At 44.2% G+C, this 17,892-nt stretch overlaps 1 protein-coding gene across 2 annotated transcripts in view; it reads right to left on the bottom strand.

The window, feature by feature from the left end:
- The window catches only part of PAQR5 (progestin and adipoQ receptor family member 5), an 86,154-nt gene extending 71,595 nt beyond the window's left edge, over window positions 1–14,559 (bottom strand). The window contains exons 1-3 of one of the 2 annotated variants that reach the window (XM_069222927.1): window positions 13,684–14,559; window positions 4,154–4,281; window positions 3,010–3,215 (exon numbers count right to left, since the gene is read on the bottom strand). In XM_069222927.1, the coding sequence (XP_069079028.1) occupies window positions 3,010–3,215; window positions 4,154–4,281; window positions 13,684–13,734 (385 nt within the window). In that variant the 5' untranslated portion in view covers window positions 13,735–14,559. The remainder of the gene's footprint in view (window positions 1–3,009; window positions 3,216–4,153; window positions 4,282–13,683) is intronic. The other variant, XM_069222928.1, reaches the window with a different exon arrangement.
- Between the last annotated feature and the right edge of the window lie 3,333 nt (window positions 14,560–17,892).

The raw sequence follows: 17,892 nt of genomic DNA, 5'->3' as shown, positions 1-17,892 counted from the left end.
AAGAGTATCAACTCCAAACTCCTCGTACACGCCTACAGAGCCCTCCAACACAGCAGACCCAGCTACCTCAACCACCGCATCACCTGGTACTCCCCTTCCAAACTCCTCCCCTCATCCCCGGAGTTGCTCGCCAAAGATCTTTCACACACCTGGCAGCAAAAAGTTGGAACACCTTACCTCTTCACAATGTGACACAAACAATGCTTGTATTATAAAAACTGCCTCTGCGCCACATTCTGCAGAGGAGCACTTCCGCTAGGATTTTCTTGGAATGTGCCACACAGTGCCCGAGATGCAGCTTGACTGATTCCAATGCTGGTCCGGATTCTGACCTCTACTCTGCACAGGACAATAACCTGCACTACACTAGATCGGTTTCCTGGCTTCCCAAGACATCTTACCAAGCTTAGGGGGTGGGTCAGGATATCCCAGTTGATTTGGCAGACAGTCCTCCCAGTATGCTCTCGATTGTATAGATAGTAACAGATAGGCGCACACCAACATAACACTACCATGGCTGAACTGTTTATCTTTTTAACCATTTTTATAATGCCGGTTACCATGTTTTTTCTTGTTTGCTTAATAATCGCAGGTCATGTTTTTATGGCACGATAAGATTGTTGCAATAAATGCTCTAAAAGACATTTTCACATCTTTCTTGTGTCTCATCATGGGTATGAAAGGGTAAATCTGGTTCCACAATCTCCTTGGGAATCTGAGTAGTCATGTTTGATGTTGCAAAACCCATCTGGTACCTTGGTGTGTTTAGAAATTTAGATGGGGCTCTGTGAACTAGCTGGGAACCATGTCAACATTTCCTGGTGGTATATGTGGATTGAGTCCCTATACTCAGACGTTCATGTTGACCAGATACACAGTCCTACTTGATCCGTAGAAACTTTACAACAATGGACTTGTCATGCAGTGCAGTGTAATCCAACAAAATAAAATATTATTATGTTTAATGTCCTCCTCCAGGAACTACATAAGGCACTTCAGGTTTTCACCACAGTTTTGCTTTACTGCTTGTTTAATACACCTGCATAAAAGGCATTCTTTGAAAAGAAACTACTCTGGACTATAACAGTTGCCTTGCGGTGCATTTGAGCCCAAACCACTTCCTGGAGTAATCGGTGACGGCTTAATCACAATTCTAAAATTGTAGATTCTTGACTGGACCATGTAAACAATAATACAGAGAGTCATGGGTCAGTGATGAGAAGAGACAGCACTTAACCCAGATACGGCACAGTAGTATCATTAGTCCAAGAACTATTAGACAAGGCCAAAGAACAACCCTCTTTCCAATAAACATAATGCTGTATTATGACACCCATCCCTTGGAGGGAACTCACTTCACACATGCGTACATTCAAGTTTGGATCTTTAGGCAACCACAGCCAATAAAAGACTGACCTGCAGAGGCAGGTGTCAAAGGGTTGCAATGCTCAAGCCCCACAGTAGCTTCCACCTTCATAAAAGAGGATCAAGCACTCAACCCAGCTACCTCCAATCACACACCACTGGAATAGAATGCCAAGCATGCTCTGCCACGTAACATCTGTCATGTGGTGTAGGCATGCGTAGCAGTCTCATCAAGGCAAACATTGATGGGAAAGGCTACCTAACTTACACATGGATCTCCAGTGGCAAAGTCTAATGACTGAAAAAGTACATCATTGGTTATACTGTTGCCAGTGACCCTTGTGCAGACATTAACATGGGAAGAAAATCGATCATATGATACACACAAACTTGACAAGGATTTTTGTCATTCTAATTAAATATTAAGAAATTACATTGCCAAGCCCCCAAGAGCTAACAGGCACATAGTACTGAACAAGCTCCTCCTGCCAAGGCCCTGCAAGTCACACATCACCAAAGATCTCGACCCCATTCCATCCTGCCCCACATCACAATATCCAGCCCCCTGATCCTGTCCCTTCCACATACATATTACTGTTCTCCTACATACATTGGTTTGAAAGCACCTAGAGACATTCAACAGAGTCCAAGCTCCTGACTCAAGACCCTTCAGTCCCATAACACAGTGTCCAAGCCTGTTACCTAAAATCATCGACCATTTTTCACACAGTCCAAATTATTAACCCAAACTCCTTCAGGTCACATTGTGCTCAGTTTGTAAAATAATAAGTGCTGAGGCCAAATGTTTTGCTCAGTAGCCCACGTCTGGCACTTTCAACGGTTGGGGCATCAAATCCCTGGCCTGTGTAGTATTGATTCCACCTCATGCCTGTTTAATCCACCACCCCACACTTCCTGCCTCTTTATCTCACTCTTGTGAGTGCTTATTCATGCCTGCTTTCTCTCTGTTACTGTTTTTCCATCTTTCTCTTCCTCCTTCTTTCCCTCTTTTGTGTTTTTCTCTTTCTTGCTCTGGATCAAAGTCTGTTGATGAAAAATAAGTGCCGGTACAAGAAAATGAGTGCCATGGGAACCACCGGCACATATTAGGCATTGTAGTCATGTATCATAGGTCCTCGACCAAGTTCCATTCAGTCATGTACTACTTGTTTACCATGTTCAAGCCTCAAAGATGCCATGCAATGTAGAAAACTGTTAACACTGGTGCACATGCTTAGCTTCTCTCCCCTTCCATAAGTACAGCACACTCAAGTCTAGTGCCCTAGATTGAGATACACCCCAATCCTGATGTCAGACAAGGAGCGCATCACTCGCTTATCCTCGATCTTCTGCAAGGTCTGTTTATTGTCAGTGCTTGCTTTCTTATAGGTTAAACAAATTAGTGATTACAGACTATATGGTACCTAGCACGTACAGGTGGCAAAAAAAATAAAAAACGTACCCAGGCCATAAATGTGGCTAAGAGTTTGCCAGGTGTGCTTATCTAGACTGCAGAGGAAGCATTCTCTTACCATCCCTTACTTATCCAGCCCATCCCTTCCATACCCAGGCTGCACAGGCCCTTATTTGCCAAAGCAGTATAGGTTATTCACTACTCAGACAGGATATATGGCTCAGACTTACCTAGGCTGTACAAACTCAATGCGCCATAGTCAAAGAAGAAACAAATATGCCGTGCCCGCACAGACATAACGCTGAAGGTATGGGCACAGCTCGAGGTGAAGGGGTAGAGGCAGCAAGACACCATATAGAGCACCAAGGGCCAGGCATAACGGTCCGTCCAGACATCCAGAGTGTAGAGCAAAGCCAGCAACTTCCACAGGAAGTACCTGAGGGCAGATAAGACTATGAAGTGTATATATTGACACTACTATGCCATATAATTCAAGCTTAGCCGAACCCAACAACTTCAATAGTGAGTATCTGCAGGGCAGACAAGAAGAGCTTAGAGCAAAGAAGTACTTGCTGAGCAGACAAGGAAAGGCAGCCTTTATGTGGGGGCGTAATCATGAGACAATTGGTCTCAGAGAGGGCTGAAGATGGATGTCCTGAAGGGTTAAAATCCTGGGGAGAAGCAGTCCTGAGAGGAAAAGAACATCTTTGGTTGTAGCCCAGGAATGACTGGGATCTCTAGGGATGGGCCCTGAAACGGTAGGGCCTTTGGGTTTGAGGTACTGAGAGGATGGGCTCTGAAGATATAAGACATAATGAAGTAAAGGCCATGCAGACATGTGAGCCTCTGGAATGGGGGGCCACAAGGAGTTAAAAACATCAACAATTGAAGGCCTGATATGGACTATAGGGATGAGACCCTGAAATAACATGGTGTTGTGGGATGAGGCCTTAAGGAGTTGGAGCCTTCAGGGGAAGAGCACATAAGTGACCTCTGTGGCTGAAGTTTTGGTATGACAGGGACCTCTGGGAATAAAAGTACTGAAATGAGGTAGGGCCCACAGGATAAGTAATTCTGGGGCTGTAACCCAGCGAGGACCAGTACCCTTGGAATGGTACCCTGAAATAACAAGACTATGTAATATAGTGGCTGAGCAGATGGTGCCATAATGGAAGGGCCCAATGAGATCAGGATAAAATATGAAAGAGCTCTCCTGTGAAGGGGCCCTGAAATGATAGGGTCTTGCGAGTTGCAGGGGTGGAGGAACACATACAAGAGGTCCTGAAGGAGAACTCATTAAAGAGGTCTCCTTATGTGCTGGCAATCTTCCAAGTATGCACATAAACATATAATCAGTTACAGAAGCTTCCTCACCAGGTGGGCAAAAAATGTGTCCAGATGTTCAAGGTTTCATTGGTCATCTGAAAGACGCTGATGATGCAATCAGTGGCAGAAGACCTAGGGTGACGGTACCCAAAGAGGATGCTGTCTTCATGGAATACCTGAAGGGAAGAGAAGGCAGTGTCAGTGGTGAGCCAAATGGGTTAAACACAATCACCCTGAACATGAGTAACCTAGCAGACCTGCATGTCCACCCCCTGACGCTCCAGTTTAACTGTTGATATTGGAAGTCTACTGGAAATACATGATGAGTGTGCAAGGATTCCTTGGTGGAGCATTTGATTGTTCTGCCCAGAGAGTATATATGTGCCCTTACGAGTCCAAAGATAGGTAGGATTCGGAACAGTTACTCATCCCAGAAGAGGAGGGCTATTTCTCTTCTTATATTTTACCTTTTCAGACAGGTCAGTAACAGCACTGTGTGGTCTCATGACATCTGAGCTCCGGTCGAGATCATGATCAGCTGCATTGAGTCCTTCCTAAGTCATGAACATTGAAAGCAGGACACTGGACAGAAGGAACAGTCCAGCACTATGCAGCTTTAGACTGTAAGCCTCTCTGCACGGGTACTGTGCGTGAAAACTCCCTGTAACATCTTTACACAGGACTCTACACTATAAGATCGATAACCCTCAATCTGAAACACTAACTTGCAACGCCGCTTCCTCCGCAGACACATACAATTAAATTTCTATTGTCAGTCTATCCAAAGTTACCCTGAATACTGAACAAATAAACATTCTTAAAAAAGGTTTGGGCTTAGTTCCTACTTCTTTACCAGATTTTACGCAACTACATGTGAGTCTTTTCAAATTCATACGTAAATGCAAACTGTTTAAATATTTACAGGGTAAGGACACCCCTACTGAAACTGCAACTGCACTTTCCACAACATCATGTTCAATGTCTATCAGAGACATTAAAGATGTTCAAACTCTACTCTCTATTGAACAATCGGAGGGTTGCCTTCCAACTTTAACTGAGATTTTGACTGACCTCGAAGTAATTTCAGACATGAGGTCACCTAGCGGTTTAAAAACGGTTTCTAAATTTACACCTTGCATACCGTCCGATAACGTGATTGATGTGTTTTATAAAAAAAGTCACTGATGACTTGTACCACTTAGAAGATCAATGTCATGCAGGCCGTAGCACTATCATGAATAACATAACTAAAGAGGAAAGACAGGCATTACACTCATTAACACAATTACAGGATGTCATCATTAAAGAAGCACAGACAAAGGGGGTAACATTGTCATCATGAACAAAGCAGACTACCTCTCAGAGTTAGATCGACAACTCTAAGACACCACTGCCTACCAGAAACTCAACCACAACCCCATGAGGGAAGTGAATAGTTTTATACAACAAAGATTGCAAGTCTGCAACGACCTTGATCTAATCACAGACATGGAGTATTGATACATTTACAACCCTGCACCCACATCACCGGGCATCTATATATTACCAAAGATACACAAGACAGGTGATTTCCCCCCCGGTAGACCTATAATCTCTGGAATAGGTTCACCAACTGAGAAATTAGCAGAATACATTGACATCTTCCTTCAACCTTTTGTACACAATCTACCCTCCTACATTAAAGACACCAAAGATCTTCTTTGTAAAATAACTGACTTCGAATGGACAGAGGGACACCTATTAGTAACCCTGGATGTAGCCTCTCTATATACTAGCATCCCCAGAACAGAAGGACTGTTGGCTATTCAGCACTATTTAGATTCACATGAGGCCACGCTACTTGTACATTCAAATATGCTGATGGATTTCAATCGACAGTTCTGGACAACAACGTCTTCCTACACAATGGTAGTTGGTATCGCCAGATACAGGGAGTGGCCATGGATGCTAAATTCTCTCCATCTTTTGCGAATCTATACATGGGGTACTTTGAGAAAATACATCTTTGGAAGTACTGTCCACCTGAGCTAACACAACACATTCTATATTAGGGGAGGTATATTGAGGATATCCTCCTTTTTTTGGTCTGGGGATAGACATTCCCTAGAAATCTTTTTCCAGTTCCTTAAATCTAATACATACAACTTAAAATTCACCTACGAGTCGAGTACATCAAGAGTTAATTTTCTGGACCTAACATTATACATCAAACATGACAAGGTGTGTACTAAGCTTTCTAGGAAACCCTCTGCCTGTAATGCAATCCTACATGCTACTATCTCCCATCCCAACTCACAGATCAAAGCAATTCCTTTTGGAGAAAGCACAAGGATCAGACGGAATTGCAGTGAGGACGATGTTTTTCTGAAAGAACTTTAAGATATGGAACGACGTTTTAAACAAAGAGGCTACCATCCCAACACCCTTCAACAGGCCAGCAATAGAATTTAAAAAATGAAAAGACCAGACCTCCTCATCACCCCAAAAAAAAAAAAAAAAAGAAAGGCCTTACAATAAACTGTCCTTAATTATGACACACAATGCTTTAAGCACGCAGATTTTCAAAATTGTACAGAAACATTGGCACTTCCTTAGAGCTGACAATACCCTAGAAAGGGGTTTGACAGATAGACCTAGGATCACATTCAGGACAGTTCGCACGTTACGTGATCGTGTGTCAGTTTCATATCACCAGAGATTGATGATACGTGGCTACATAAACCACCGCAGGGCTCATACAAATGTGGCCATTGTAACATTTGTTGTTACATCAAGGACAAACTACTTTTCTTTCAATACAACACACCGGTCACACATAGGATTGGGCATCTCATCGACTGCAACACCAACTTTGTTGTTTATTGCATCGTATGTATTTGTGGCCAGATATATGTGGGTAGCACGATTAGGCCTCTAAAAGAGAGGCTTCAGGAACACATCAGGGCTATACGTTCCAATAACACAAACTACCCCTTTGCAACACACTACAATAGCATTCATGGGCAAAGAGAAGTTCTGGCCATTACTGCACATGGTATTGACACAATAAGCAGTTTACCTAGGGGAGGTAAATAAGACCTCGTCCCTTAGATGCCTTGAGAGTAGCTGGATCGTCAAACTTAGAGCTGTGGAAAAGGTCTGAACATCGAGAAGGACTTACATGTATTCCTATGACACATTATCCATGTACATACATTGGATTCTATCTCCGTTTTTATTACGATAATTTGCGTAAATTGTATGTCTAAGTGCAATACTGCTATAATACCTCTTGTGGCTTTAGACATGGAAATCATAACCACAGACTCCCTGTTTATTTGGATTACGCTGGGTCTCGGGTCAACACACTATCTCCATATCATGTTTTATTGTTGATATGTATATGTTTACTAGCATTGTTCATGCTCATCTCCATGATTGTCACTATTGGTTTTTGATAGGTTGTCTCACTAGCTAACTGTACTGACATTTTATAATATGTTTGTTTATCAGATTGGGCAGTTTATGCTAGGGTGCACGTGTGAACTGCCTCACATGTACATATACAAACAGAGATTGCTATACACTGTAACATCTCTAATAGTATACATTTATTATTCTCTCCTTTTACTCTCTCTTTACTATGCTACAAGTTTAACTGGCTGCCGTTTTCAGTCACCCAATTATTATTATACTTTGGCTATCTTATTTATTTTGTTCCTCCAAATTCTACTTCACTTACCATTATACACACCCTACCAATATGGCGCCCACGGTTACAGCCTCACTGGTGCTCCTCCTCACTCTTGTCCTTTTTCTATCTTCCGGTAATCACTTTTCTAGATGGCTCACTTAGCCATGCATACAGATCGTCTCCTAAACGTCCAGTCAAAAGGACCGAGAATCGTTCTTTAGGTAAGATCCTTTCCTTTGAATTACTCCAGTTTGACTTACATGTTTTACAGTGCATCTTCCGTTTGTAGCCATACCGCCTTATTAGCACGGTAGCTGAACCCGCGGCAAGTGCTAGTTTGGTCCCTTTGGCCTGCCGGCTTTTCATTTTTACCTTGCGCTTCTAGGTATCTACGTACAGCGCTTTAATTTTTTTATTCTTTAGCCGCAAGTAACACATGCTACCATGCTATGTGGCATCTGTATCTTACACTCCCACGTGTGTTTAAGATTAGCAACTTTGTAAAATCCCTTTCTGGTTTAGCGTTGTGGACATATTTACCTACATTTTGTATTTGTTCCATAATTGCTCACTTCGTCATCACGCCCGGCACAATAATGAATGTGTACTATAACACCATTGTCTTTGACTTTTTACAGCGTTAACCATACCCCTACGGTGTGTGTCTCATTTTCATGTTCTGTTTTTCTTTTTATTATTAACTTACACCACATACGTATATATTCTTTCAGTTCTCCATGGGCTTATCATGGCCCCCCCAGTTCATACCTGACTTTTGGTTACATGATGCCATTACGAATTTGTGTGCGTTATACACATATTCGATCAAACCAGAATACCCTACCTGCATAACCACAGGAACACAGGTGGTTTATATGACTTCCTCAGCTTTTCACATTTGAACCTCCTTACCTACAATTCTGGTACGTTGCCTCCTTACCTTTAGGACAGGATTTCATCACCTTCCCACTGGGTTGTGGCATTTTGGTGTTTCATATAGATATGGTTCTAGAGTTATTTTAATGAACTCATTTCACATGTTTGCTTTTCAAGCAAGTCTTGATTCCACTCACTTTGTACTTATGCTTGTTTCACGACTCTTATTTTAAGTACTCCTTTGACTTATATGTTCACCAACTATGGGGTCCTCCTATCACGTTTGTCATTACATATAGTTTATTCACTCACATTTCTAATCCTTCTCTTCTTAGTTTGGAATCTGGTATTCTGGATTTCCTGACGGTACACCTTCACCTTTTTCGTCGCTCATTCTTTTTCCTTTCTTTCTACCATTTACTCTCTTTGTGTGTTCTGTACTTTTTCTCCTATCCCTTTCAGTTTTCTCTTACTTAAGTATCTTTTGTTTGAAATACACTTCCGTATTTCTGATCATTACTTTCTGTGTTTACAATTTCTGACCTACAGCCTTGAAAAAGTCCTTTGGATGAAACACGTGTTGGCTGTTTTGCAGAATGTACATATGTATAAGGAATAACCCTCATCTTCTTGTAAATCACCCTGATTGAACTTTGGACTCTTATTTCCATTTTGGAGTATATTGTTTCGGACTACTTTCTAGAGTGCCCTGGTTTCTCCTTCAATTTACACAGGACTCGAAGGATCCAGCCAGCCATACCTGCTATGTTGTGCCCACGAGGACAGGGTAAACACAGGAAGGGGTTCAGCCTATATCAGGCACACAGAAGGTAATGGGAGGAATGCTTGCAATAAGTCTAACCACTGGCAATCGCTTGGCTAGCATTCCAACACATCATTCTTTTGCCCACCATGCCACCTCATATTAGACCCAGCCCTATGCACATCAGTCTTGGTCCTGTTCCAGTAGGAGCAGTCCAGCCTGAATGCCAAGCCAGTTGTTAGTCTTACTGAAAACACTCCGCCCATCATCTTTTTTTATGTTCACTGTAACACCCTAAGTGTCCCAGGGTATCACCAGACATGGGTCTCGTGCTCACTGTGCCACTGGAACCAAGCTACACATGACCGATGAGTCTCATTGAGGGCGAGACTAGTCTTGGGTGGCTAGCGTTATGATTCACAGAGGATCTGGACCGGCAGTTTGAGCTAGACTGTTGCTATTAAAGCAAGGTCAAGACTGATTTGCATATGGTTGGGTTGAATCAGGGGTGGCATTGTGGGCAAAACATTGACTGGTTGACATGCCAGTGGTTAGGCTTATTGCAAGCATTCCTCCCATCACCTTTTGTATGTTTGGGATCAGCCTATACACATTCCAGTGTTTACTGGTTCGGCCTAAGCCATCCTTTCTACTGTCTTTGCCTGTGAGACTCACTGATGGGGACTTAAATGTACCTCAGAAACATGCTTTGTGCTTTTCTCCCGAGTCGAACAAGCATCTGCTTGCAGTGTCCCAAGTTTCATCATTGTTTTGCGTGTAGGTTTCTTGGTGTGTGTCCAACAAGAGAGAGAGCGGATATCACGGGAAGGTGTGCTGTTATTAATAGATGTCCTGTTGTAGCTGAAACAGCAGGGCGGAAGTACTTGTCTGTTATTATAGTTCTGAAGAACTCTGTTGGCTTGTTCTCTTGTGGTGTGGATAGGAGCTGGCTCCTGCCTACACCTTGCAGGGGTGTGACGCTCTTCAGAGGGACAGTGGCTCCTGAAGTGCCACATAACTAGGAACCAATGATTACAAGGCTGAGGGCGCCGCACTGCCCGCTTGAAGCCCACCCTAAGAAGGGCAGTGACAGACCCTACTGGTGACAGTGATTATATGGAGCACTGGTGGGTGCTTAGATGCACTCTACAAGCTAAGGGTGCTTCCATCAACAGCTAGTCGGCTCATCTCACACAAATTCGTAGGCTTTGAGCGGGATGGGGTGTTCACTGCCTGCGCTGCAAAGTGGCAGCCCGTGCAGTAGTGGCCCCGAGGTAAAGGCCGCGAGGGTACAGAACTGGGGGTAGATGCGGTGTAAGGCGCAACCTTCAGTGCCGAATGCCACTGTCTCTGTGGGGAACAGCGGCCACTGCCTATCTGTGAACAGTGCAGCGTTTTCAGTGACGATTTCTGCGTATATTGCAAATCTGACGAATGCAGAAGTGCACTGCACATCACATTGTTCACTGTAGATTGCAGCAGATGGGGCAGCTATTGTTGCGATGTTCTCCGTATACTGCAGCTGGCGGTGCATCAGTTAGTGCAGAGAACAGTATTCGCAAAGGCTCCAGCGTGCAGTGATGGGGTCCGAGTGGATTGCAGTGGAGCATGCAATGCAGTGGTTAGCGCAGTGAAGACTGTAGAGCGCAGCAGGCATTGAGGGGCTCGTGAGGTTGTGCAGAGCACAGAAGATAACGCAGACACCAGTGTAGAGATAACTGGAAAGTGCAGAGCGCGGCGACTGATAGCGCGCGCAGTAGTCACTGTATAGTCCGTTTGGAAGTGCAGGGCTCACTTGTCATCTATAAAGTGCACCGCTGAGTGCAGCGGGCAGGGCGGAGCGCAGTGATCAGCGCAGACCACTGAACACTAACGCGCAGCGAGACACAAAACACTGCAGTGAACGAACAGCAGGGCCATCGCAGAGACAGAGCAAAAACATAAAGGAGGGAAAATAAACGTATCCCTAAGGACAGTGCCCCTTTTTAGGTTACTTTGGAGTGAATTCATTTAAAAGTAATCTTAGCGTACGACAGAGCTCGAGCAGATGGCGGTTTCGGCAGAATTAAGGGCCAGATGTAGGAAGCACTTTGCGAGTCGCAAACGGCAAAATTTGCCGTTTGCGACTCGCAAATGCGTGTTTCCTATGCAGAAATGCATTTTGCGAGTCGTTACCGACTCGCAAAATGCATTTCCGAATCGCAAATAGGAAGGGGTGTTCCCTTCCTATTTGCGATTCGCAATGGTATGCAATTCCATTTGTGACCGCTTATGCGGTCGCAAATGGAGTCGCAGTTACCATCCACTTCATTCGCAAACGGGAATGGGTCCCCATTCCCCTTTGTGAATGGACCCCAAAATATTTTTTCAGGGCAGGGAGTGGTCCAAGGGACCACTCCCTGCCCTGAAAAAAACGAAACAAAAGGTTTCGGATTTTTTTTAATGCAGCTCGTTTTCCCTTAGGGAAAACGGGCTATATTTAAAAAAAAAAAAAAAAAACTGCTTTATTGAAAAGCAGGTCGCTAACATGGAGGCCTGCTGACTACAGCAGGCCTCCATGTTAGCGAGTGCCTATACTCGCTATGGGGCCGCAATTTGCGACCCACCTCATGAATATTCATGAGGTGGGTCATTGCGACCCCATAGCGAGTTGCAGTCGGTGTCTGAGACACCGTACTGCATAGCAATTTGCGAGTTGCAAATTGCGAGTCGGAAGGACTCGCAATTTGCAACTCGCAAATTGCTTCCTTCCTACATCTGGCCCTAAGACCCTTCTGGCCAGGCGCTATCCTGGTTCTGGGCGAAAGGGGTCTGTCTGTCTGTGCGTGGAGTACACAACTGGCAGAAGAGACATCAACCACCGCCGACTGCAAATCAGCCACAGCCCACTGCGGCGAGACAAAAGAACGGCAGTGCTTAATTTGTAAATAAAAAGGTGCCGGTGCCCAAAGCCCTCAAACACTCGGCTGGTACAATTAAATGTGTGAACACGGAATACTCAGGCAGCGTAATCCTGAAGCCATCTCGGGCCTCTTCAATCCACATAAAGCAACTCGCTGCCCCTTCAGCTCACTCTTGCAGCTTTCTACTTTCTCCCTTTGTGACGCTTTTTCGTTTTTCCCTTCATCCCCCTTTCCCATATGTGTCTTTTGGTCGCTTGAGGCATACGAGTAAGCCCCGGCCCTCAAAAATAAGTGCCGGTGCTCAGCACCGGAAACAACAAGCACAAATTAAGCACTGAAGAACGGGCCATTGGTGTGAAACCGCAGCGGGGACTCCAGGACCAGTGGAGGCGTCAGGCTTTGGGGGGGCAATAATGGTAACGTTTGTCCTGCTGCATGGATGGTCTGTGTACTTGAATAAGGCTGCCTGTGGCAGCAGGACACTTCCAGGTCCACTCTTGTAGGCTCGGCCTGAAGAACGGGGCTTTTCCTTTTTCATTAGAAGTATAATTGAAGATTGCAGTCTCCTTAGCACATTCTTAGGTTGCAATTGTATTATAGATCTAATTAGTTATGCTAGCACGTCACTTCAAAGCTTCCATTTTACCCATAGCAACACAAAGACAAATATCTCTATTGCAAACGTAGGTATCCATACATGAAACACGTTTTCTTACAGAAATACCATTGAACACATAGTAATGGTTTTGCTTTAAATTCACGATATGAATACTTTTAGAGAACTGTAATGGTATCTAACTTTGTATGCATACCTACTATTGAGCATTTCTTGACTTTGCTTTTCAAATCAAATTCAAGTTATCTTATTCTAATTTAAGATGGTTGGTGCATATCGAATCACGAGTGGCATAACAGGCACGGGGAGACCACTGAATAGCTCAAGAAAGTAGGAAGTGCATCAATTGAGGGATTACACATCTCTAGCCAATGCACTACAGAAGAAAGTGTATTATTGCAGCGAGGGAGAGAGGCCTGCAAAGGACAAGGCAGGAGCGAAAGTGGTAAGGCCACGGTACTCCTAGAGAGCAAGAGGAAGCGCACAGGTGGCCTCCCAGCTCACACCGAGCCCCACATCACAAGGTCACCATGACTCCAGGCCTTTGCTTCACTTCTAGAAATCACTACTGTCAGGTGAGCCTCAGTTGAAACAACCTCGTGACTGCAACCCAAGAACGTTGGTTGTCAAATGAAAGACAAGCACCCAAAACAAGGTGCGCTGAAAGCATACATCTTAGTTACTTCATTAGATAAGGGGTAACCCAATGAGTGGCTCAGGTTTGGCACTGCTCAGCACCCCACTTACCTTGGGCACCTGCTGAATGCCGAGCAGCTTGGGCAACTTCCAGGTCAGCATGGCGAGGCTGGAGGCTCCGTTCCTATAAAATGCTGCTCTGAAGCGCTATTCCTCCTCCGAGGGACGCCGCGTCCTCCCAGGCTCCTCCGGCCCACCCGGCCGCGCAGCGGACTGATGGAGTCCGTCCGTGCGTCCTGCTTGCCCGTACCGCCTGGCTCCAGCCCAAGAGCACACCGTGCCGGGCAGAGCCGGAGCGCAGCACAGGCGTCGTCGCTACAGCAACCGTTTTAATCAAGGGAAGGGCCGCAGGTAACCGGTTCAGCCAACTCCGCCGACGAACTTTGGCAAAGTGTGCGCCCAAGGCATGCAGGAGACCATGCTCGACAGGTCCTTCCGTCAGGGGCGTTCAGACACCTGAGGAGGAAAAAAAAAACAGTCTAGGAGGCTGCACCGCTAAAGGATGGTACTCAGAACTAGAGCTCGCCACACCAGAGTAAAATGTAGTCAGCACCGGGAAGAGGAATGCTAACAGAGTACGTGGGACTCCGAAGTAGTAATATTATCGGCCATCACAACCACTGCCCGGTAAAACAAGCAGTTGTGCATCACATATGCCCAGGGCCACAATCCTAGAAGCAAAGCGCCCTCCGTTTCTGTTCAGGTACCTAATTACAGTCAATAACCATGGGCCCATTAAATCTGCTGCACTATTCAGGGACGCCACGGAAAACACGCTATGCCCGCTTTTTAACAATAACGAGAACGGAGCACGACCAAGAACTGGCCAGGTTCCCAGTTTTGAGGTTCGGGAAAACCTCCCTGTGAGATCGAGTTCTGTATCGCAGAGGGATTTCCAGGGGCACTTCTAGCAACAACCATGCTAAGAATACGTTAACTTCACTCGCAACTTCGCTCACTTATAAACACGCCCACTCACTGGCACAGCCACTCACTCATGCACATGCTCAGTTGCTCATACTCGTTGGGTCACTCGATCTAGTGCACGCGGTCAGGTGGAGAGAGTTTTGGAACCCCCATAATCGTACCTTTTTACAGATTTCTGAACTGAACAACGGGTTACTTGTTTATTTCGCACACGTGCACGCGTCATCAGGCTTGCGAAAAAGCATTTTTTAGGTCGGTCACACCTGTGGGGCAGCATTCCTGGCTGTGCGTAATCGGGAGGGCGGCATTCCTCTGTGTTTATACGAGGTAGCTCCCGGTGCCACCACCTTCCTCCTGGGCTGGGCCTGCAGAGATCGAGTTGAGCGTCATTAAACAGTGATGATTCTCACGCCAGTTACTAAAAGGGGGACGGCCATAAAAGCTAGACGGACGTGTCGTTGTTTTTTGGTTTTGTTAGGGTCTTACGCTGAACACCCGAGTGCATTGTGGGACTTGTAGGCTTTGTTTCCTCCAATTGAAACATGTGGTTTTAGAGACCTAAATATGAATTGAAAAAGGAAGCCCAGGATACACGGTGTTCTCTTGACATGGAGAATTACTGAAGCAAACTACTGGTGAAAACTAGAACACTTCCCGGGCAGGCAAATGTGCTTGAGAAATATCTCGGCTGCTACAGTTAAATGTGTGAACACGGAATACTCAGGCAGCGTAATCCTGAAGCCATCTCGGGCCTCTTCAATCCACACAAAGCAACTCGCTGCCCCTTCAGCTCACTCTTGCAGCTTTCTACTTTCTCTCTTTGTGACGCTTTTTCGTTTTTCCCTTTATCCCCCTTTCCCATATGTGTCTTTTGGTCGCTTGAGGCATACGAGTAAGCCCCGGCCCTCAAAAATAAGTGCCGGTGCTCAGCACCGGAAACAACAAGCACAAATTAAGCACTGAAGAACGGGCCATTGGTGTGAAACCGCAGCGGTGACTCCAGGACCAGTGGAGGTGTCAGGCTTTGGGGGGGGGGCAATAATGGTAACGTTTGTCCTGCTGCATGGATGGTCTGTGTACTTGAATAAGGCTGCCTGTGGTGCAGGACACTTCCTGCCGAGGTTTACTGTTTATTATCAGACTTTCATCATAGGCCAGAGAAAAAAAGGCAGACAAAAGGAGGAAGAAGATAATAAGAGTGAAAAAGGAGAAAACCGAAAAAAGGATCTTCGAGGGTGAGCTAGACTAGGGGTGTAGAGTAGATGGGTGGAAGAAAGAGCACGAGCTGGAATCGGAAGTAGTCATCCTTGGTGTTCTGGCAATCCCAGCATTCAACACTAACCATGGCGAGCCCTTAAGAGTAACTTTGAGCTCCGTCATGTTTTTTTTAAAGTTGTTTTTGTTTTTAAAGTTTCCACTGCATTTTGTATGTCTGGGGTACAATCTGATCTAATCATTTTGTACAGTGCAAAATCAAGACTGCCAAGTGTCTGCCTATGAGCAGGGTTTTATGTGACTTTGAAACCAGTCCCTGCAGTGTCATATATTGAAGCCCAAGCAAACATTGTTCAGTTTCCCAACCAGGACTGTAAAACCTTTAATGTAATCTATGTCAGCAACGCAGTATGTTTTTGCATTTTACGTTACCGTGCATTACCGAAGAGGATTTGTGTTTTGCCGAACGTCATCCCTCTGTAGTTGTATTTTTTCAGGCAACTCTTGTTTAGTACTTACTGTGCCCTGAGTCGCCTCTAGTTGTTTGGGTGAGTTCAGCTTGTTGAGGGGTGTTTATGACGGGGGCACGATTGAGAGTTGAGGCTGAAGACAGAGCATCTTTCTCACAGTGCCTGTTAATGGCAATAAAGGGGTTCAGACTACGTGTTCCTGTAAAAGTGCTTGAAGGAGGAACACACAGCGGTTGAACTATTGAAAGCAGTAAAGGAAAGGAAACGTATGCACGAGTAATCTACACATGTAAGTTTACCCTTACAATTTATAGTAAATTCACTACTTTAGGTGATTCACTATTCACAAGTGTACATTTAATATAAGGAGCAGGCTTACATATGTCCTCCCAAGAAACCAGGGGGTGGAGACAAGTTTACAAGTGTAAAGTTACTACTTGTATACTTCTCACACATAGACGAAAATCTCCGCCACCAGATCTCCCAATAGTAAAGTATAGGCAAACATTTTAAAGTTTATTCATGTTTAAAAAAATACTAAAACATTTAAAGATACATATTCATGTCAATTAATAATAAATATTAATTTAAAATCTAAAATAACATTTAAAAAGCTATAATATTATTAACTTTAGTTAGAAATAAATATTTAATTATTTTGAACATTTTAACATTATTTTTCCTAAGATATAAATAAAAAACATTCCCATATAAAGTATACAATTTATATTCATTTATTGTGTGGTCATATATATTAAGTTATCCATAGAATTATTATTTTTTCAAAATAGTTACTTTTTAATTTAAAAGAGGTTACTAACCTATTTTTATAATAAACTAATAATTATGTTTTTATACATACCTTTCTAAACATTAAATAAATTAAATAATTAAATTACATTGTTATTTTAAAAAAAGTTTAAACCAGTTAAATTTAATTTAATATTAGTTCCTAATGGAATTTTATTTTAAGTCCCCACCTCCATTATTTCCTATGGGAAGGCGTTGGAGTAGCAGTAGTTGTCCATGTGTGGTGCAGGACTTACGTCAGGCAAGGAAATGCCTCTTTTTGCATGGTCACCCTCAAGTTTTTAGACTGATGCTGCTGATTTTTCGACACTGAAAGTGCTTTGAGTCCTGCCAAAGAGGTCTCAGTACCAGTGCTCTGACCCCTAAAGAGTTCATGTCTAAATGGTTCAACCACAATAGTCATAAGTTTAATTTACCATACACTGGGAACTTATAAGTATCAAGAGTTATGATACAGGCAGAGGCTGTAAGTTAAAGTGCCTCTTATGGACTGCAGCACTTATTGTGCAACCAGGAGTGAAACAAAGCAAAGGATAGCTCTCAGCCCACCATTGCGGGCTGGCGGAGCAGTTTTTTGGCTGTGCCGTTTAAAGTTATGGCAAAGCCCAAACCTTCGTTCTTCATATTTATGTCACCCCCTAAGGCAGGCCCACTGAGTATATTATATTAAAAAGTTTATACGTGTTTCCTAACTTTACATGTTCTGTCAGTAAAAACCCTGCATTGTCGCTTCTTCTATGGGAAGGCTAGTAGCCCCATTGGCAAGAGCAGTAGCTACATGTGGACAACTCAGCAGTGATAACGCCTGAATGGGACTACTAAATTCGATCATTTTAGG

Source organism: Pleurodeles waltl, chromosome 3_1, assembly GCF_031143425.1.
Source record: "Pleurodeles waltl isolate 20211129_DDA chromosome 3_1, aPleWal1.hap1.20221129, whole genome shotgun sequence".
NCBI classification, from domain to species: Eukaryota; Metazoa; Chordata; class Amphibia; order Caudata; family Salamandridae; genus Pleurodeles; species Pleurodeles waltl.
The sequence above is the reverse complement of the archived record's forward strand: the minus strand, read 5'-3'. Positions and strand labels throughout refer to the sequence as shown.